Source organism: Ambystoma mexicanum, chromosome 3p, assembly GCF_040938575.1.
Source record: "Ambystoma mexicanum isolate Mex_15411 chromosome 3p, UKY_AmexF1_1, whole genome shotgun sequence".
NCBI classification, from domain to species: Eukaryota; Metazoa; Chordata; class Amphibia; order Caudata; family Ambystomatidae; genus Ambystoma; species Ambystoma mexicanum.
This window is the reverse complement of record NC_090925.1, coordinates 702,251,696-702,273,808: the sequence shown is the minus strand read 5'-3', so window position 1 is coordinate 702,273,808 and position 22,113 is coordinate 702,251,696. Positions and strand designations below refer to the sequence as shown.

The window sequence follows — 22,113 nt, the reverse complement described above, 5'->3', positions numbered from 1 at the left end:
ACATCCAGACTGAGCCAAAATCGGTTGAACAACTTAAGTTTCCACGCTTGCTCGATCCACTTCTCATTCCTCACAAGAGCCTTCTCTCCTCAATGCCCTGGACAGAACTGGACTGGTTTAACAATTACTGGCATCGCCAGGGCAGCGTGGAGCCTCCTTGGAGTAGGTATGTCCATTACCTAAAGATTAAATCCAGGTGATTAGCACCTGGAACGCCACGCACACTTTACGGCTGCCAAAGACCCTCTCCAAACGAGATCCATTTGACCCAGATTTCTTTATTAATACACGAGCACAGGTCGTTACAGAGGTTTGTGCTTTTAGAAACGGGTACTGTACATGGGAAGAAAAGCAGGTCCTGTGGATTGGAAACCAATTGAAGGGCAGGAAAGAAGGATGCTAGAAAGAAAGGAAGGAAGACAAGGGAGGGAAGGCGAGATGAAATAGTTGTATGGGAAAGATGGAAGGAGAACCAAGGGATGGATCTGGAGTGAGGTAGGAGGAGCAGAGCCAATGAAACAGCAGGTAGAGGTTCCCCTCAGCTGATGGGAGAGCCTCCAGTGTAGATGGCCTGTAAAGGGAAGGGGCAGATTATTTTTTCACTTGGCAAGTGAAATCCTAACAATGATGCATTTGTTTGGGCTGGCAAGGGGGGTAGAAGAGTAAGAGACAACAACTCTTGTCCAGAAATGCAGCCACCAGCAACAGAAACGGGTCTGTGAGGCTTTCACACAACTTTACAAAGATAATCATGGGATTCAAGTTCCCACTCCCACCCCCAACGCTCCAAGGACCACATCCCATACTACCCACAAGTTGCGGGAATTCCCTGGTATGGAGTTCAGCAGACTGCATTAGTGGAGCAGGTTTTTATGACAGTAAGAAGCTTATCACCCACCCACTCCTACAATGAATTATGTACTTTATAACCTCCGCCCTCTTGCGATAAATTGGGAGCTTCTAAGACCTCTTCTTGCCTCTCACCTTTGGGTTGTGTTTATAGACCTCTCCCCCATTCCAAGCCTCACCCTTACCCTTACCCTTACTGCAGGAGCTGTAGACTCCACACCCCCTCACTCTTGCCAAGGGCTCTGCCGCTGCAGGTCCTAGTGTGAAAGTGCTAATCTGCGTATCCGCCCCTCCTGCTATAAACTGGGCTGCTTTAGACAACACCCCACGTTACAATAGGCTCCACCTGCTTCAGGGCCCATGGCTCTACTCTTACTCCTGGTTGGGCTGCTGATGTGATCGTCCCCAAATTCTTGCCATGAGCTGGCTTGCATAAGGCCTCCCTTCCACCCCCATTATCTTACCGTAGGCTAAACTGTATCCACGATACCCCACTCACCAACTATGGGCTGGGCCTTTCCAGCGGCAAACCCCCCTGTGCTGCTTCGATCAGAACTGCCGTAGATGCCACCATACATATTTAGCTCAGGCCTAGTGCTTCTGACACTCTTAAATTTATGAGCTACGTCATAGCATCCCCACCCCTTTATTTGGCCTTCTTTGGAAATCCCCTTACGCCCACCTACCCACCCACACTCTCCGCATATGCTGAGCTGCTACCATGCATAATCTTACCATGGCAAGCTTCATACCATCAGCGCATAGCCAACTGTTCCCATGCCTTCTCCAAGCAACTCAGGAGAACCCTTACCCATTGTTCCCATGGTCTACTGATGTGTTGATGCATTCCACAGGAAAGCATGCGGGGGTGGCAGAGTGTTGATGGTAAAACCTAAGCGATTATCAAATAAGCACAGAGGTGGGGGTATCAAACATCTGCTCCAAACCTGTCTCAGGCCCTTTCATTTCTGCAGTAATCCTAATGTCACAGACTGAGCCCATAGACGAAAAGCCCATGACAACGTCCGTCACTGCCAGGTTTCCTGATGCAGGACACCATGGTCCTCCCAAATCTGGGTGCTTTTTAATAGTTTATGAGAAGACCCAAGATGCATTGGGGTGAAAGGGACTTGCCTTAGAGTAGGGCCGCTGTCTTCCTATCCTTTCACCTCAGCGTCCTTCATTTGAGGATATGTTTCTTTGGGGCAAGTATCTCCAACATGACCTTAAAGGCAAACGTCATACTCTCCACCATTATGTGCTTGCATATACTAATGCTAGCTCATGGCAGGATGAGAAGTTGCTTCATAAAATGCTGTTAAAAAGGAAAAATAATCGACGGCTGGTAATCACATGCAACGTCTTCCATGTGTTTAACCTTCCACCTCCTACCATGCATCACCCACAAAAGATGTCAAAGTTGATGCTTCCAAGTGACAATAATCGAGTTCTGACATGAGGGTGGTGTGTTGGTTACGGGAGAGAGCCTAAGGACTGGAGCATAGGAGTCACCACCAAGGCCCCCTGCTGATACATTCTGTTCTCTCCTAATCCAAACCCATGGGAAGAGATTAGCAAATCAAATCTCAGTAGAAGGTGATTGCACAGTCATTTGGGAAAATCCAAGTGGACATTTCAAGAACAGCTTGGACAAATTGGGCAGCCAAAGATTCCAAGTTGGCCAATTGCCTGTCAGATTTCCAGAACGGATCAGGCCCTCTGGAGAATGAGCCACTCAGATTTCAAGAAAATACCATTAACCAGCTAAAGACATCTTCAAAGTGCTTCAGCTGCAGTCATTAACACCATATGTGACCAATGGCCATGGAGCACTAACTTCAGGTGTCTCCAGTTAGAGCCATGTCAAACTTCAGGACTTGACTCACATCGACACTGCCGATTGTTTCCTTAGCCCTGCCAAATCAAGGGCCTGCAAAAGAAGACTGGCAGGCAGGGTTCTCGATTTAAATGAATATGTAAGAGAACACAGGAAGAATTGAAGTCTATGTACTGAATGCAGTACAGGCTCATCTCTCGGAGAAACAGCATGTAGATTAGATGGCGGATGTACCTGGATGTTCCAGCTGCGGTCTTTAAAAAAAAAACATCAATAAAAACGCCCTTTAAAGTTACCATCGCAACTTTGAAAACCAGATATTCTGATTGTGAAGCAGGCAACCAATCCAGGCAATACCCCCGCCATAATGGCACTTCCATATAACAAGCTGAGATATGAACTTGTTTGGCTTGATTTTCTTCATCCCTTGAACAGTATTGGTACTTCTGAAATAAAAGTTCATCCTTTTAAGATTTGCAATAGATGGACAGAACGTGATCGACTGCTTTTTGGGGCTTAGGTTTCTTTTCCAAAGCACAAAAGCTTAATCTGCATTGTCTCATATTGCACTTGGCTGAACCTTTTCTGGCAGCACATAGATCTAGATAGGATACCGAGGAGAAGGGAGCTCGCCCTTTAGGGATGAAGCTTTCAAGTTTGGGCAACATGGTGAGAGGTGGAAAAGTATCCCTTCCTACATCTCAGCTCGAACATCAACACCCAAAAATCACAACTAGTGCTGCCAAGCCTGTGTCATCCGAACTAGCGATGCCGGTGTGCTGCAACCGAAGCTTCACTTGAACTTTGTGTACAAGCCTGGGCAGGAGCAGGGCAACGACAAAGCTAATGCAAGACTTGCATAGAAATGCAGCAGGACCGATATAGCGACAATTCCGACCAGGATTATTTGCAGTATTGTCCAACATTAACGCTACGATAAGCAGGGGTGCAATTAAGAGGGACGTGGAGGGATGGATTGAGGGAAAACTCAGAGGGAGGAAGAGAGAAGACTAGTGAAGAGCAGCAGGGTGCAGGAACATCTGAGCAATATGGTGTTCTGAGTGGGGAATGTAGCCTGATAGTTGCAAGGGCAGAATAGGAATTAGCTAAGTAGAGGTAGGTCTTGGGGAAAGTGGCTGGACAAAAATAGTCTTGGAAAGAGAGGCTGTTCACAGGGTAAAGGGGAACCCGGCAACAAAGGAGTTCTCAGAAAATGGATGCAGTGATGGAGGTCTCGTAAGAGTAGAACTTGGTAGAGGATTTCCTGGATCGGGCAGCTGGATAAAGGGTAGCCTTGAAGAGAAAAACTGGGTAAAAAGTGGTCTCAGAGAGAGCAGCTGTCAAGGGAAGATCTCATGGAAACTGACTGACCAAAGGGAGAGGTTGTGGGAGTGGGGAGGGAGTGTCTTGGGGTTGGGGGGGTCTAAGGTCAAGTGTCAGATGCACGAGGTAGAGCCAGAAGGCAGTCAAGGTTTCAGTGAAACAATGCTCTTCTTTTGCTCATTAGCACTGCTGTGAGCAGGAGATGCACCGCCTATTAAATATTTCCCCATGGCCTTATCAACCTCAAGAAGAGCTGGTACTAAACTGGAAAAAAGGGGATGCGGGAGGGATATGCAACCTCTACGTCACAAGACACTGAATCAGCACGGTGGTCTCAGTGAAGGTGACTTGCTTCTCTTTAGCACTCCTTACTAAAGTACGGCTGACTGTGATGAGCAAATAATTCAGTATCACGTGATTTGTGATCCATTTACTGAGAATTGTTTGCTGAAGAAATGATCTTCACCTGTATAGGCAATGGAGAAGAGACCTCTCCCCCCTGAACTAGCCGGTGGGAGGGGGGGGGGATAATATTTACAAAATTAGAAAGCCTCTGCTGAGTGTTGCAACATGGCCAATTTTTGCTCCTCTCACAAATATCTACTCTTTGCATGTCCTTTCAGTGCATGCCCTTGCCCAAAGTGCCGAACATGATTCATCCAGCTTTATTTAGAGGGCGCCATTGGTGTCATTTTGGCAAAAAAAACAGAAAGAAGGCTGAATGGTCTAGAGGGAGGTTACTAAAGCCTTGTGCCATTCCGGTATGTTGGCGTAACCACTGCACACTGTGCATAGCTTGAAGCAGTTATACAGACATACATCTGAAAAGAATGGAGCATGCAAGGACAGTTCATGGAAGGAATGGAAATCTTAGGGACAGGCTTAAGATAGAGGTGCTGCACCCAAGTAGAAGGTAAGACCCTCTGGTGCAGAGCGCGTTTTATTCATCAACCCGCAGGAAGAAAAGAAGGAAGTGTGTAGCCGGTGGCGTGGATAAAAATGCGTGTAGGTTGCAGGCCCTTCGTTTTTATTTTTTACTTTTTTAAAACAGCATCTCTAGGAAGCAGGTTTTTCCTCATCGCTATTTGGGGCAAGACCCCATAATTTGAAAATGGAGAAGAGAGTGACATAGAATTATTCAACACATTAATAATGGGAGTAGCAGAAAGGAGAAACGAAGAGTCAGGGGAGCAGTGGAAGGGTAGAAGAGATAAAAGGGGGAGGGAGGAGGAAGAGTTGGATGAGATGAGTGAGGGGAGGTAGGGTACGGACAGGGGAAGCGGTAAATTCTGATCTTCAAAGATGGAGGAAGCAGAGAAAAAAGGATTTCGATTAGAGGTAGAGTGAAAGAGCGGTGGGGGCGGTATAATTCCAGAAAAAAGAATGTGAGGGGATGACAAGGTACAGTGGGGCAAATAGAATAACGTACAAAGGTAAACAGGGGTGCGCAAAAGAAGAGGCTAAAAGACAGGAAAGGGGGGAGCTAAAATGGCTCTCCCTTTGGCGATGGCAAAAGAAGAAATTCTTGAGTTCGCATCACATGAATTATTGCCAAGGTTTCTAAATTCGTGCAAAATCTTCAAGGCCCTCGAAGGAATTACAAAGCTGGATTTTGAAGGAAAAATAAGGGAGTGGGATTGTTTCTCCAAACCAATCAGGAAGCAAAACAATAATGCTCCTAACCAATCACAAAACAAACTGAGTGTAGGCCCAAAACAGGCGAGAACCAGTCCAAGGAGGCAGGGGCGCTCTGAAAATAGGTGCTTGCACTACAGGCCACCTGAAAACAAGGATATAAAGAAGTCCTTGACAGTCTATACCCCCATAACACAGAAGATAGACCCCTGTACATTCCCTTGCTGTAAGAGGATTAAAGGCATGCACAGTTCTGCATCCCTGTACAGCCCTCATTCCCTCCAACTCAGGAGAGGAGCAAGGCCTGCAGTCTCCGCACACTTGGTAATTGCATCATCTGGCCTGGAGACATGGAGGAGGGGCGGGGGGGTTAGAAGCAAGGCAGCATTAAAAGTCCCAACCAAATTTAGAAACAAACAGGAGCACAGCGCTACTACCGACGAAGAGAAAACGGTCAAAAGAACACACGTCTGATCCATTACAAAAGACCCATGTAGAGCAGGGCCCTGGCAGCCAGCAGATGGGTTCCAGAAGCTTCCTGCGGTGAGCCATGGCTCGGGACAGTCCTCTCTGGTAAGGATACGCCCAGTGAGGCTTGACGTAATACTCCGTCACCGTAAAATGCTTCAGCAAATATGGGTACCCGGTGTTTCTAATTGCTTTATTGTCAGTTTTGTTTTCACGTAGAGTGTGCGTTTCACACACACGAGACGGAACACATCTTTCAGTAATGCTAAGCGTTTCCTCCAAAGCCTTCCTCTTCTTCATCTTCCTCCATTACGGGGTCTGCATCCCAGCATGTGATGTCAATTTCTACAAGAGGAAAGAAAGAGGGAGGGTCAGTACAGATAGCTTGACAGAGGTAGGTCAGTGCAGAAAGAGGCCTGGACCAAACTCTAGAAGAAATACAGGCTGGTTTTGTGGAAGTCAGATAACAAACAAAGAAAACAATTTGCATTAGTAATACCCCTACTCAGGGGAGTTGCTAGGTCTGGACAAGACCCCGGGCTAAGCTGATGTCGGAACTGTTGGGACTGGGGGCTAGCTAGTCTTTTGGCTGCATCTCCTGAGATTCTATCCGGGGCTACAACCAAAAGATCAGGGGCTATAGCCCACTTAGCCCCCCCCCCCCTAGCAACCTAAGGCTTCTCCACCTGAAACTCCATAGGCCAGGTTACTGCTCCAAAGAACAAATGCCATTGACGGCAACGAAAATGAAGAGCTGAAAAATGCCAGCTACAAACTTAAGAACTAAGTCTGCATTATACAGACCAGCTGATTTTCACACTCCAAGATACTTACTATAGAGGCCTTTGCAAATACACCACAGCCCACCATGGAAAATGGAGCATGGATTAATAGGAGTTATTTTCTCAAACAAATTCAACAAGCACCAGGGTTGGTCTAAGATTAATAAGCAACATGCCTACCGTCTTGTACAATGAGTGAAAATGTGCCCAAAAGAACCAACACGCTGATCGCTTGTTAAAGTCAATGCACCTCTTATGGAAAATATGTGGGTGGCACATACAAAAAGTATCACGATTCAACACAGTAAAGAAACAAAAAAACAAGATCCCAGCTACTTAATTAAAAAAGAAAATAAATGTAATTAAAACCTGGGAGGTATATTATACCTGAGTTCGTTTAAAACACAGCCTCCATAGCAGAACATGTGATTTTTTGGTAATGTTCTTTCTGATGGATACTGAGGTATTCTCATTACATGCTTGTGCTGATCTTTTAGTGTGATAGGTTTATAGTCCTGTGGATAGTCCAGTCCAGCACCTTTCCATTAGAATGTGAACTCTGAAGATTTCTGGTATCAGTGGCACTTGAGACACCGAAAAGGGAGGCGGCGTCTCTGGTGTTTGGGGAAAACCTTTTCAGCACCAACAATGTGCAATAGTTCATTACTACAGGTACGACATGGCCTTAGGAGCAGCTTTACAGATGGTTAAATGATGGATGCAACCCATTTAAATATTTATTATAGACACATATGACAAATGTTACTTCCAGTAATAGCTTTTCTGTTGCTTTGCATAATGTGACATCTAGTGGTTGATCTGGAATATTAAAAGTTGCTTTCTTCAAAAGTAAAATCGGGCATCTACAGGGGCATTCCCATCATACTATCCCTTATCTTTACATGTGCAGATGACCATTTGTTGTCTGTAATTTAGTTGGGCTGAGAGCATGCTGTGTTAGAGTAAGAGCAATGTGTTTTGGGTCATGCCTGCAAGGAGTGACTGGGTGAGCATATATCTAAACAGATACAAGCTCCAGAAATACTATTACTAATCGTCTATGCAAAGCATGTGACTCAAAACAGATTCACAAGCCTCAGAAGACAATGCCAGTATTTGTGTGTGGCAGAGTGTCAGTTGAAGGGATAGCAGAAAACAAGTTTCTAAGAACTGCTTGTTCAACCTGTGAATCTGAGTTTGTTTGCAGATATATGCAGTTGTGTTTTACAAAAGTATGCACTGAGTTCTAAGTTACCACCTTGCAAATGTTTTTTTAGTGGAACACTGCCTGTGAAGGCCTGTGTGGCTCCCATAGTACTGGTGGTTCATCTTTTGTGGTCTTGGTGTTTTATGAGCTAGTATAAAACACTCTTGAATGCACCTTTCAATCCATCTTGCAATCCTGGATTTGGTGACAGGATTGTGGATTTGGTGACAGAATTGTCTTCATGGGCTGCTACAAAAGACATGAACAATTTTGCAGTTTTTAAACATTGCTTTGTTGCATCCAGTTAAACAATAACATCCTTTCACATGACCAGTGGGACTAATGCCTGATTACATTGTAGCTTTTGAAAGAAATCTCCTTGCCCACTCGCATGGTCGAGGATATTTTATGTAGGGCAAGAACAATTTGCATTTTCCTCGCCCTTCATGGTGCGTAGTTAGCTATTTATTGAAAATAAACCTTCTTTTCAGTAAATAGCAAATACAACAAAGCCAGCTGTGAGACAGGCATGGTAACAAGCGAGACGCAGCCTCAAAGGATACGTTTTCAAAACCTTGATTTCTAAAAGTTCCTGGGTTGGTGTAATGCCTATCTGGTCCCAACACTAAAGGGATGGTTCTCTTAGCTGATGTTTATAAGGGCCATCAAAATCTAGAAGCCCAAAATAAAAATCTGTGTATAAACCTATGCTTGCCTCACTCTTTGACAAACATTTGTTAAGGAAGTCTTTCAAAAGAAAAAGGTGGTGGCTCAACAAAAATAGGAGACCAGGATTGGTTTCAGGTGTTCTTCTCACCAATGGTAGGTTGAAAAGCTTCAAAATGAGGAGTTCAATCAAAAGGGACAGTTCATAGGACCTTCTCCATAGTTAAAACAGATGTCTTTAATGCCTCGGGGTTCCCTTCCCCAAGCTTAGGCCTCTTCCCAGTTCAAACACAATACACCTAGTGGGCCTCAACAGGGTTCCCTTGCCCAAGCGTAGGCCCCTCTTTAGCTTAAATGAAAATATAAGTTCAGCTTGACAGGATTTGCCTTATTTTTCATATACAATTCTCTCCACGAGTTAGCATCAGAGGCTTTCGAAAACAGCAGGTTATTTTTTCATCCTAAGCGCGACCACTCCAAGCCTTACCCCTCCCCCCTCTTAGATTGTCTTGCTCTTGACTTTCCTTCTTGTGCCCACTGGCACCTTTCTTTTCTTTGCCTGCACACTTGCACTCTCTTTTTCGTGCCCAATCGCATCCTTCTTTCCTTCTCTTGCACACCTGTGCTTTCTCTACCTGTTCTTGCACACTGGCACCTTCCTTCTTGCTTTCTCGACCTTTCCGTGCCCAGGGGCACCTTTTCCACTCTGCCGGATCGTTTGCAACCTTCTCTCTCTTTTCGGGTCGCTTGCGCCCTGTTAAATATTGCACGTTTCCTTTGCGCGCTCTGCTTTCCGACTTTCTCTCACTTTCTCTCTATCTTAGTACTTTTATGTCAATCTGCTATCTTCACAAGTTTTCCTTTTCTTTCCACTTTTCCTCTCCATACCGCTTCATTCACATTCTTCTGCCCAATCTGCTTCAGTCAGTCGCATGTTCTAGAGTCTCTCTCAATCTCTCTCTCTATGAGACTCACCCAAGCAGCATTGCGGTGACCAGCGGTTCCTCCTGGTTGTGCGGGCCTGAGTTCAGGGTCTCACCACCTGCTCCTCACACACCATTGGGGCCGGCACTTCCCTGGCCACCTGACCAGAGGATCCTGGGGAGTAGGTGGGACAACACAGTTGGGTTTCTCACACAGCTCATTGTTAACACTAAGCCCTGCAAGAAGCAGTTGAGGGAGCGCTCTTGAGCTGACTTGAACTGTCAAAGGGAAACATGTTTCCCTTTGACAGTTCATACCCCAGTACGCATGTCCAAGGGGCCATGCAATGCCAGGGGAATTTTGCTTCTCCAGCCTTTTGCCCATTGGTGAATCAGACTGCGTTACTGCAGCTCTAAATGTGTACAGGGTGCACTCCTGCAGTCCCTGCACATTCTAAACTGCCAGCGGACCCTACCTGCTCCTGCGCTCCCCGATTCCAGTTCATGTTGCATGCGAGCCATTGGAGGAATCCAGTCCTCCTGATGGCAAAAGAGCAGTTTCTGGACTGGGGCTGCTGGTATGAAAAAAACAATGTGCATGTGTGCGTGGCATGTGTAGGAATGAGTGTGTGGTTGGGTGCGCACATGAATGAAGAATCTTCTGAATGAGAGAGTGTATGGTATGTGTGCTTGAGTGAAAAAGTTACGAATGCTGTTAATATGTGTGCGTGAGTGCGTGAATCCCCAACTCAGAGGCCCACTCACCAGCACAGTCAACAGGCCTTTGATTTGTGAATGAATCAGAGACCCGCTCGCTGTTCCGCTTTGAGAGCACCCACTTCGCAGACATCCACACATCAGAGGCCCGCTGACTGTGAACGGGTCTCTGATTTGGGGATGCAGGGGAAAGGGGTACATTTTTCACTGGTCATCAATGTTAAAACAAACATATCATCTTGTTTGCTTTAACCGTGACGCCCAGTAAATGCCATGCCAGAGACATAAAGGGTAACCAGACTGGCTGCAGCAATGCATTCCAGTCTAGCCACAAAACAATTTGGTTGAAGCAAACATGATAAGAGTTAAGTGGCTAGACTGGCCTACGTTGATGGAGACAGCCTGGTTACGTTTTCTGACTCTGGCATGGCATTTTTTACTGGGCAACACATTTAATTTTTTTTACATTTTTGGGCTTTTTACCTTACTTTACATTTTGTTTTGGGTCAAGTACCTAGACATGCAGGATTAGTGCTAGGTTTAAGCATTTGCGAAGTTGGAAGTTCAATAGATTATTTGACATGACACAGGGATATGAATTTGGCAAACTAGGGTCTGTCCTAAAAAAATAAAAACTTGTCTTTGTGTATTAGTACGAAGATTTCTTCCACTGAAGGTGGCTGTAACCCACTCATCCTGGTTCTGGAAGGGATAGCAACTAAAAGGTCTACCTTACATACGTAAGATGTTTTAGGGAACTTTTGTGAATGGAATCAAATGATGGCATGGTTAGTCACTGCAGGTCCATGTTTATAGCAGATGGTGAGACTGATGGATGTAAGCAGTCTACTCCTCCCATGAAGGCTTTGACAAAGTGCCCTCACCAACAATAAACCTTTTGTTGAGATCCAGTTCATACCGCAAGGACTGCTAAATGCACTTTAAGGGAGATAAACACCAATCCAGAGTCAAGACTTGTCACCAAGTACATGACTATATCCCTTGGAGTTCAATTTACAGTATTGATGTAATGTTTCTCACAGCAAATGATAAACCTTTTCCCCGGGTTGTAATAGCTGGTCAGAGTGTTAGGTTTGCTTGCTTCTTGTGGAATTGTAATGCAAATTGATGAAATATCGGCCCTTGGGAGGCAGGCTGCAAAAGTGAGCCCTTGTGGCTCTGGATGAGTGAACTACTGATGCTGCAGTGTAAGCAACGCACTTCATTGAGGCCAGTTTGATGGGAGGTTGTACTGCAATATGCAGAAGATGTATATTGCACACTTGTTTCGCCCACGCTGGGGCAATCAGTGTTGGTGTCCAGCTCTTGTGATGAGTTTTTACACTGTTCTGTGCATAAGGGGGAGGGGGGCAAAGCTTAAGCAAATATCCCTGAACAAGCAGGGGCATGGTCAAAATGGCGATCGGAACAGACTGAGCTCATGAAGCTCTGAAAGAGGCCCAATTTCAGGTAGGGAGGGGTAGCTGTGAGCCGCAGTGTAGAGAGGGAAGAATGGATGTTCTGGTTAGAGCACATTAGGCTGTCATTTTAGTGTAGATCTAAAAACACTGCACACTTTTGGAGATCATAGCTACAACATAGTCAGCGGCCATCTTGGTGTGACGTGAGAGACACTATATTCTAGGGAGTAATATTCTTTGGGAAATGTACATCCTTGTTCTGCCATATGCGAGTCCATTGGCAGTACTACAAACACTGCAAATCTCATACAAATCCATTTTGTTTACCTTAGACCGGTCTACTGAAGTGTGTACTCTCAAGTGCCTTTGGTGCCACTTGCCTGCTTTGTCGTTAGGAAAGATTTTCCTTTTTGCATCTGGTTTTCCATTTACCTCAATGGAACCCCCAGCTATTTGGTATGAGCTTGAACTCTGTAATGACTTTTGGTGGCAAGTAAAATCTTTCGCTTTCCTTCTCTTGCTCAACTTACCTATTTAGTGGTGCTCGTCAGTCCATATAGTCACCAGCTTAGTCCCTTGCAAGATGCCTGTGTTTTGCTGGTGCACATCACCTTACTGTGCAGTGCTACCGGGGAACTGTATAGCCTTTTACCACAGTAACATTTTGATACGTCTAGGACGGACTGATAGCAGTGGATTAAGTTCTTCTGATTTTTCATCGTACTTGTGTGCATGTTTGTTTTTTATTGCATCATATCTTTTCAGTACAGTGACCGTGCCATGTGGTTTTCGCCCCGTCCTATGGCCATCTATTTCTTTGGCCTTTCTTCCTGCTTTCTTAGGATGGAAATTGCCATATAAGGATTTCGCTTTGACGGAATCCAGCTTGGATTCCCTGCAAAAGTTAAAGTATATGGAACCTGCCTAGATATGGGGCAATGGGAGATATGGGGCAACGGGATAGTCATCCAAATCCACATTCCAGCCAGGGGATGTCTGTTGCAGGGCAGATTTAAGGCCAGAGGCGGTCTATGATTGGACAGCCTTGATTAGTTTGAATGGTGCAGACCGTTGCCATTGGAGGGCCGGGGCAGCCTCCAGTCCAAATTTGAAATACGAAAGGGTGCCCTGCAAGCGTTCAGATCGCCGAATGGAGACTTGACACAGAAGAAGAAAAGCACCAAGCTGAAGACCCAAAGAATGCCACTAGACAGTCCTGGTCAAGCCCACCTTTCCTGCTATACTTCAAAAAGACACTGTCAGTGCTTCGACCCTTGAACCTTAGGGCCAACAATTCAAGGCCTGCGCCGCAGGTCCAAAGAGCATGCTGCCTGATCGACATGCTACGTTCTACACAACGCTTGAAACTCGATTCCGCCATGCTTTAAACGCCACGCTCCCGACCCTCTGCGGCAAAGCCCGTGCAGGTCAAGGGAACAGTGTTGTGCGCCGCAGGTGTTAGGCGTTGCAGAATGAAGCATCAGATCTCGACCACCATGCCACCTCTACCGATCCCTCACACTACTGATTCGTAACTTTAATTTCAGGGCCCAAAGCACCAGATGGCCCCAATAAGATGGCCACCATCCTCCAGGCACCGAATCCACATGCCACCATGGAAGCCTGCACACTGCCTGGCCCTTGGGCAGCCCCACCCCACTGCTGCTACGACACCCCCACAGGCAAAGGGTAATCACGTGGCACCTTTGTGTATTGCCAGAGTCTACTTGACTGTGCGCACTGGTCTGGTTTCCCCAACGCTGCTGCAGACACACGTCCACTCCCTGCCTGACAAGTTTTCTCCTTCATGCATTACCTTTGGAACTTCTAGCATCCTCCAACCCCAAACGAATACTTGCGCCTCTTTGCATCCTCTGACAGAAGTCAGGATTGCACTGATCAATCCACTTGTGCACCTCATTAATGCAATCTCATGTACGCATAGACAAGACACTCGCAACAAGCCCACACAGAGAGATGCCACTGTGCCTTGCCCTGGCCCTGCCCGTAGCAGCATATGCACAGAGACACAAATGCGCTCCTCCCCACTTTGTACACACCCACGCAGAAACCGGCTATTGCCCTTATCCCCGCCCGATCAAGCATAGGCAGACAGCAGCTACCGCGCTCCTTCCCAACCCGAACACGCCCACACAGAAAGCGGCTACCACGCTCCCTCCCCCCCCCTGAACAAGCCCATGCAGAAAGCGGCTACCATGCTCCCTCCCACCCCGAACAAACCGACGTAGAAAGCAGCTATCACAGTTAGCCCCACCCCGAACAAGCTTTTGCAGAGAAGGGCTACCACGCTCCTTCCCACCCCGGACAAGTCCAAGCAGAAAGTGGCTGTTCCGCGCCGCTCCACAATTAACAAGCCCTTGCAAAAAGCGGCTTTTGCGCTCTGCTCTGCCTCAGTCCCGATCAAGCCCACACAGAGATCGACTACCGCGCTCTGCCCTACCCTGAACAAGCTGACGCAGAGAACGTTTACCGCATTCCACCCTTCCTCAAACAAGCCCATGCAGAGAGCAGCTATTGCTCTCGGCCCGGCTCTAGTCCCGAAGAGGACTACTCAGAGCAGCTACCACGCTCTGCACTGCCCCGAACATGCGTACGCAAAGAGCAGCTACTGAGCTCTAACCTGCTCCAGCCCTGAATAAGCCTACACAGAGAGCAACGTCTGCACTATGCAATGCCCTGATCAAGCCCACGCAGTGTGCAGCCTTCACGTTCCGCTATGTCCCAGCCCCGAACGAACCCAGACAGAGAGCTGCAACTGCGCTCCACCCTGCTATAGCCCCTAACAAGCCATCTCCCATAGACGGCACCTGCCCAACTACTAATGGGCCTCACAACACTACCCAAGGGGAGCCCTTTAAAACTACACCAGCTCCCATACGTGGTCGGAATGCAAGGTTACAATAGAGGCCACCCAGAGTTACCCCCCGCTATCTCCCAGCCTCCTCCCGAAGATGAAAGTCTCACCTGAGGGCCAGAACTCACCCTAGTTGCTCCACCTCAATCATGAAGACAACACATGACTCCAACAGCCCAGCTAGCACAAAAACTACCTACGCCACACCATCCCACCCTGCCACTCACAGCCAGAATTCATGTCTGAACCCTACCACCACTGTGCGCTGCCCCCACATTGAGGATCTCAGCAGGCCTCTTATTGAGCATGGAATAGAACATGACACCTCTACTAGTGCACCCCCCACCATTTCGCCTTTGAATCCCTTGACCGCCTTACCACCCGCCACCCTGACCCATCCCCCGGAGTGCAACCCCCTCCCCCTCTATTTGGAGCCCTCATTAATGCTAGGTCACTCTCGGCTCATAAGCTGCATATCAATGATCTGATAACCTCGCAGAAACTAGACCTTCTGGCCCTCCCCGAAACCTGGCTTCACCAAGCCTCTGGCTCAGCACTCTTTCTAGCCATTCCAGGCAGTTATTCCATCCTGAGCTGCGACAGACCGCTCACACGAGGCAAAGGTGTAGCACCTAGGTACAGAGACTCCCAAATCAGACTCTGCAGCACTTCTACAGAAGCACACAGAGCGTCTCTCCAATAAACTCAGCATTTCCTCCACAGACACTATCACTATACATATCCTGTATCGCCAGCCAGGCCCATCAGCCCCCACATTAGCCAGTGCCCTTACAGACCTCAGCTTTAAACACTGTGTGGCCTCACCCACCCATTGCAAAGACAGACCCTGGACTGGATTGCCGATCTGAACAGACAGATCCTGATCACCGCCAACACCCCTTGTCCTTGGTTTGACCACCACATACTGAGCTTCTCCCTGCCTACACCGAAACCTCCACTCCCTTCACTACCCACACTACCACCCATATAGCCCGCAGCTCCTGCAAAATCACCAAAGAGTCGATTACTCCCTCACTTTCACCACTGAGTCTGGATTGTCTTAAGGCCTCAGACCCCCAAAGCCTAGGTGACATTTATGCCAGCACCATGACCAATGCAGTAAATCTAGGGGCTGTGCTCCTCCCTAGAAAATCCAAACCAACGGGCCACCTTAACCCTTGGTTCACTGATCTCCAAGCTCTGCGCTCACAGAAGAAACAAGCGGAAGCCATTTGGAAGAAAAACCCATGCAACCACCATCATTTGAGATTAAACAAGATTGCCATAGATTACAAACTAGCCATCTCGGCAGCCAAAGCGGAAGTTTAAAACTCCAGAATCGCCAAAGCTAGTTCTAACTCTGAAGACCTATTTAAAATTCTTAGGGAATTAGAATCCCCTGTCCCTGCCCCCGATGGCCTCAATAAAGATGAAACTTGGTGCACTAACATACGGAATTCCATACGCATCCTACAACAATAGATTGCTAACAAACTAACCTTAATCACCCTGTCCAGTTCACCCCCCATCTCTAGAACACACACCACACACCCATTCTACTTTAGAAACATCTCAGAATCAGAAACAACCAATACCCACAGAAACCTCAAACCCTCCAACTGCAAAGGAGACATCTGCCCAACAGCCATTATCAAAAGATTGCTCCGAAGCCCTTGTCCCATTTATCACCAAATTTATCAACTCTTCATTCTCCAACAACTTGGTTCCGGCAAGCCTTAAAGAATCCTGGGGCCTCCCCCTACCGAAAAAAACATCTTTGGACCCAGAGGGGCCTAACAACTACTGCCCAATCACCACTGTTCCCTTCCTGCTCAAGATCCTTGACAGAGCTGCATACATGCATATCCAACACTATTTAGAAGCAAATCAGATTTTAGGGGTTCGACAATTTGGCTTCCACCTAGGCCACGGGACGGAATCTGCCCTACTGGATTTAAAAATCCAATTGGATGCCTACAGAGATGAGGGTACCCCAGCCATCCTACTACTGGATCTCTCGGCCGCCTTCGACCTGGTAAACCATGAAACCCTTTGTCACCCGCTCAACCACCTCTGCCAGCTTTTCCCTGGAGGCCACGGCGTGGATTACATCCTTCCTAGAGGGTAAAGTCATGAGAGGTACTGTTAACGAGTTGGTGTGTCAGGGGTAAATTGTCATTTGCCTGTTGAAGCTTTTGTATCATGAAACTGGTTTGCAACAGCACCCTGGTGCCTCAGGGTTTAGGCACTATACAAATGTAAAAATAAATAAATAAATAAATAAATAAGGACTCTGCACAAGGAGCATGCCATCAGAAGTCATTGCAAGTGTTCTGAGTCCACCCTGTGGGCTGCCTACTTTTGCAAAAGGCCTATCCAGTGCATTAGTCATCATCCAGAGTTGGAACTTGGGACTCTGCATATCTTTGTCTTGCAGCCCCAGGCTATCCCTCATGCAGTAGCTGCTCTCTTGCACGAAGAGTGGCCTTCCTGCAGCCGAATCTTCAATGCCACATTTTGCCTGTTGCCCCATGTTTGAGGTGAACTTCGGTACTGCCAGACTCTGACGCATTCTGGGGGCTCTTTGTTGTGGGACGTGCTGTGGCTGCCCTGCTGCAAGAAGATCTTCAGAACCATTCCATCAGAGTATGGACACGCCATCTGGCCGGAACCAACCCCAAAGCAGACTTCGGCCACTTCACCCATATCCCTTGGACCACATGCAACCGGACCAATTGCAGAAGTGGCCCATGGAATTCTAAATAACCTAGAGGTTGGCACTCAGAGAATACTACCCATTTTCACCCCGCCCCTCCCTCCCAATCCTAGGAATTGTATGGGCCTAAATCAGTGGATTACTGGCCAGAATCCCTTTCGATGGTAAGTGTGGTGGGGTTGGGAGTGCACCCATAAAAACTGGTTATCTTTGAAAATCCAAGTGCTTTATTCTGCAACCGTATCGAACTGTTGGCTTGGCCAAGGTTTATTCTAAGGAGACTTAAGACTTCATGATCCTTACACAGGTACATACCTGGAACTTTGACTATGTTGAGTCACTAAGGTCTATGTATTTACTTGAAACAGAAGGACTGATTAAGCGGTACAGGCTTTATATGAGGCAAGGTATATGTTTATTGTTTTTAATTCACTGTTTCCTCATGTAACTGCTTAAGAGTGGACCCAGTTTCAATGATTTGAACTGCTTTTACTGTGTATTCAAACGTCTATAGCATATGTTTTGGGAATTACTTCACTTGCTTAGATTTAAGGCCTAATACGTTAGCATATGTTTGTACTTGAGCTGCTGGTCTTGAGTACTTGTAAGGTTAACTGTCTACTATGCCACCACATATCGACTAGAGGCTGCCTTACTGCTCATTCTGCATTACCATGATAGAGTAGTTTGGCCACATCCGAGTGTAAATTACCATGCTCACCAACTAGAGTGGCTTCTCAGAAAAACAAGGCTGATCCTGAAAATTCAGCTTAACAATCATACAAATGAGCCAACTGAAAGCGAAGGGCATGAAAAGGGGAATTGAATGCCTATTAAGGATAGTTTTGCTGGCCGGCATGCACATGAAGACCTTTACATGGCAGAGGGTGGGGTGGTTATGGAGAAATCGCCTCTCGTCAACCTATAAACTGAAATGTCGGATTCTGAAAACTAAGTGCTCAGTGAGAAGATACAGAATGGCACAGAAACTCACATATATTCAGAAAGACAAACAAAATAAAGGAGCGCTTGCAAGTGAAGATAAACTACAAGGTCATGGAAGAGGCATTCAGCCATGTAAGTCAGAGCATCAGGAAATTATGGCGAAGTCGAAGGACTTTGAAGATGGAACCTATAGGAATAACATCAGACTGCTCAGCCTAGCCAAGGGAACAGAGACTGGCCATTCAGAGCTGTTCTTAGAGAAGTTGCTTCCAACATTATTTGAGAATCCCATCCAACTTTGAGGCACAATGGTTGGCGGAGCACATCACACTCCAACACAGAAGCCGTTACAAGGTGATATGCCAATAACTATGATGATCAGGATGCTAAGCTATCAAGACAAGGCTAAGATACTTAGAGCTGCACCTTTTCAGGGGAAGTTAAATGCAAGGAAAATTGCCTTACGTTTGGGTTATAATACAGGTACAAAGACTCAGGTAATTCTTAGATGGTGTGAAGAAGCTTCATGGAAAGAACATTAAAAATACTTGGTTACCTCCAGCCTTAGTTTGCACCAATATACATGGGAAGAGATCCTTATTTGCAGGTACGGGTGCTGCTATGCTATTTGCTTTGTGTAGGACATGATATAATATGTTTCCCATGGTTGGTCATATGTGTTGCTTTCTAGGTCATTTACTTTACAGTTTTGATGCAAGTTGCACAAAAGGTATCGGTCATGGGTAGCGCTTGTGGACATGAGTTTTAATTTATGAGTACATTAAACAGTTCTTGAGGTGGCTATTCCACATTGTCTTTGCCGGTCGTTCTTATTTCGTGTGTGCATTGGTCCGCTCCTTCTTGCTTAGCTTGGTGTTGGGAGTTGAGAGGTAGGCCCTCATTCATGCACCATTCATCTATTTGTTTTACTTGACAATGGTGTAGGTGAGCATGCTGGGATACAGAATGGGGAGGACCATTTTCATATGAGATACATGATATTAGGCAAGTTCACTTAGGGGGAGTTGATGGAAGGGCGATGAGTTATGGGATATTGTTTTCTTTTGTTTGTTTAGTGACAGATGTTCCACTCCTGAATGTATGGGCTCACGCTCTTCTGGTTAGATAGGTACACATGTTTTAATAGCTGATCTGCTATGAATCTGCTATGAATCGCATGTAAAGGCATCAATGGGGTGCTCAAAAGAGAGTGGGCCTTACATCCATAGAACAGTTAACATTGCACTATTGCACGAGAAGCAGCATGCTAAAGCAAAGCCTTTATTATTAGTTCAAAGATGAAGAGACTATTTTCATCAGCTGCGGGGGAGGTGTGGGGGGGGGGGTCTGGTTGAACCCTTCTGTACCAGTGCAGTTATCCAGAAGCTATTCTGATGAGCAGGGTAGTTTTTGGGATATCAGGGATGCTGTGTGGGAAGCATATCTTTATATTTGGTATACATGCACCTAGCATGGAAGCAGTCAGCATCATATCTAAGATGGTGCAGGCCATAAGGCTATGGAGCTGACTACGATTGCATGCTTCACATGGTTTGTTTTAGACACATAAGCTGGTACTTTCTGGCACTTGGGCACAAGAGCTCGATCATGAACTGTGGCGACAACTGACTTGGAGTCGATGGCTATGTGGAAGAAACAGCAGCTGCATCTAAGGGGATATTCCTTTCTCTCCCCGGTAAAGGGAACATTTTTTGATTATGGATGTGGGAGCAAATATTGTAGTAAAAACTAATTACCTAAATCGTTCTCATTCTGATCATTCCCCACTTAACGTCCCTCCAAGCATAGGCAGGGGTAGTACTTCTGCCATCTTGTTAATTGATGTGGAGTTCCATTCTCATCGTGGGGAGGAGGTGTGGGGGGGGTATTCCTCTTTGTTTTTAAAGAAATGAGGGTTTGGTTGGAAATGTGGGGACTTTTGTAAAGCCTTGAGTTTCTATATAAAGGGTTTCTGCATGTCGGTGTCTCAGGAGTTAACACTAAACAGGGAAATAACCCAGGAAGAAAACATTAAGTTATTTGGCAGTCGGAGCACAGATCTGATCTCTCACTTGGCTGAATGGCTATGGCGAGAGGGGACTGGTCAGAGAAGTGGGTCAAATTTCTCCAACCTATTTATTAGTCCTATGTTGCTATTTAACACGGCAAGGGGTATAAGGCAGGGAGAATGCTTACCTGGCTGTTAAACAGGCAGAGTGGTGAGAAACCTATTACTTGTGTGGTGACTGTGGAGCGTGGGCTATCCTATAACCAGCCAATCATCAATTGCATGTTTCAGGAACACAAATCTATCTACACTCAAAAAATTGGTTCAGATTCAGCACACATCTTTGATTGCTTGGTAGATGCCTATCTGCCTGTCTTTGTGCCATTCAACAGGAAGCCCTGGATGGCCTCAATGGGTTGCAGGAGGTGAAATAGTCCATCACTCAATTGGCTACGGTTAAGACGCTGGATGTGGATGGAATACCTGTGGAGCTATATTCAGAGTTTGAGGATACACGGTCAGCTTACCCATGAAGGGTATATACCAAGGCTGTAAAGGTAGGCATTCTCTCATGGTCTATAAAAAGCACCAACAGTTTTGGTATTGAAGCCAAGGAAACCAGCTATGACATTTAGCTCCTATAGGTCATAGTCCCTTACAAATGTTGATGGTCAAAGTATTAAGCCAAATCTTAGCCACAAGTTTGGAAATGGTGATTGGTGGCAGCTTTCCTCCCCCTGGGATGTGATCCAACTTTGTATCTCTGTTGTCAGTTTGTGATTTATGATTCAGCGAAGAACAAGTCGAGGGGCTATGTGTCCCGATGACAAAAAGACATTTGATCAGATAGATTGCGAGTTTCAACAGCAGCCAACTGAGCTTATGGGATTGGGGAGACTTTTGCAGGCTGGTCCCATTTATTACACAAGGAGCCTGGGGCTAGGGTTAAAACAAATGATAGATCAGAGGCCTTGTAATACAAAGGGGGACTAGGCAGGGTTGTTCACTTTGAACTTGCTTTACCTTTGCTGTGGATGCCTTGGCTTGTGCAGTTGGGTCACTATCTGGTGATAGCGGCAATCAGGTGGCTAAGGAATCACATGCGTCCCTCTGTGCTGACAACATCTCACTGTACACTAGTGCCAAGACAGAGGCACTTAAAATGCATGCCCGATACTTTTAATTAATTAGAAAGGATCAAGTGTTAATATAAATCTATGGACATCAGCAGTTTATCCATTCAAATTGCGACCCAATGACCGTGTGATCATTATCTCGATTTCAGCTGAGCCTCAAATATTTGGGGATATGGGTGGACATGGAGCATGATAGAATTAACCACATTAACAGCACTAAAAGATTGATAGCTTATCACAAGCTGTGGGAAGGGAAGATGGTGTTAACTGCGTTCATCATAGACGGGGAATATTGTGCTTGCTAACATGGTCATGCTGCATAGGTTTCTGTATGTGTTTGAATCTTATTTTCCTACCTAGGCAACTGATATGTAAACTGGCCAACTCCGTAAACTATTATTTCAGGCTCCTTACAGTGCTTGATGTCTCAGGAACAAACTTTACCTCAACAACAAAACAAAAAACACACAGACTCGCACAAGAGTACACGACGACTACCGGCCGCAAAACACCCCAGGCCCAACGAACGGACCCACCGGGCTGAGGCAGCCAACAGCACATCACTGCTCTCTTGCACTTTTCCAGCTACTTCCCACTAACCACCC

At 46.3% G+C, this 22,113-nt stretch overlaps 1 protein-coding gene across 6 annotated transcripts in view; it reads right to left on the bottom strand.

The window, feature by feature from the left end:
• Positions 1-258: 258 nt before the first annotated feature.
• DBN1 (drebrin 1) overlaps positions 259-22,113 on the bottom strand; it is a 326,031-nt gene continuing 304,176 nt past the window's right edge. For all 6 annotated transcript variants that reach the window (XM_069651515.1, XM_069651516.1, XM_069651517.1 and 3 more), the window contains one exon: positions 259-6,457. In XM_069651515.1, coding sequence (XP_069507616.1) covers positions 6,378-6,457 — 80 coding nt within the window. In that variant the 3' untranslated portion in view covers positions 259-6,377. The remainder of the gene's footprint in view (positions 6,458-22,113) is intronic.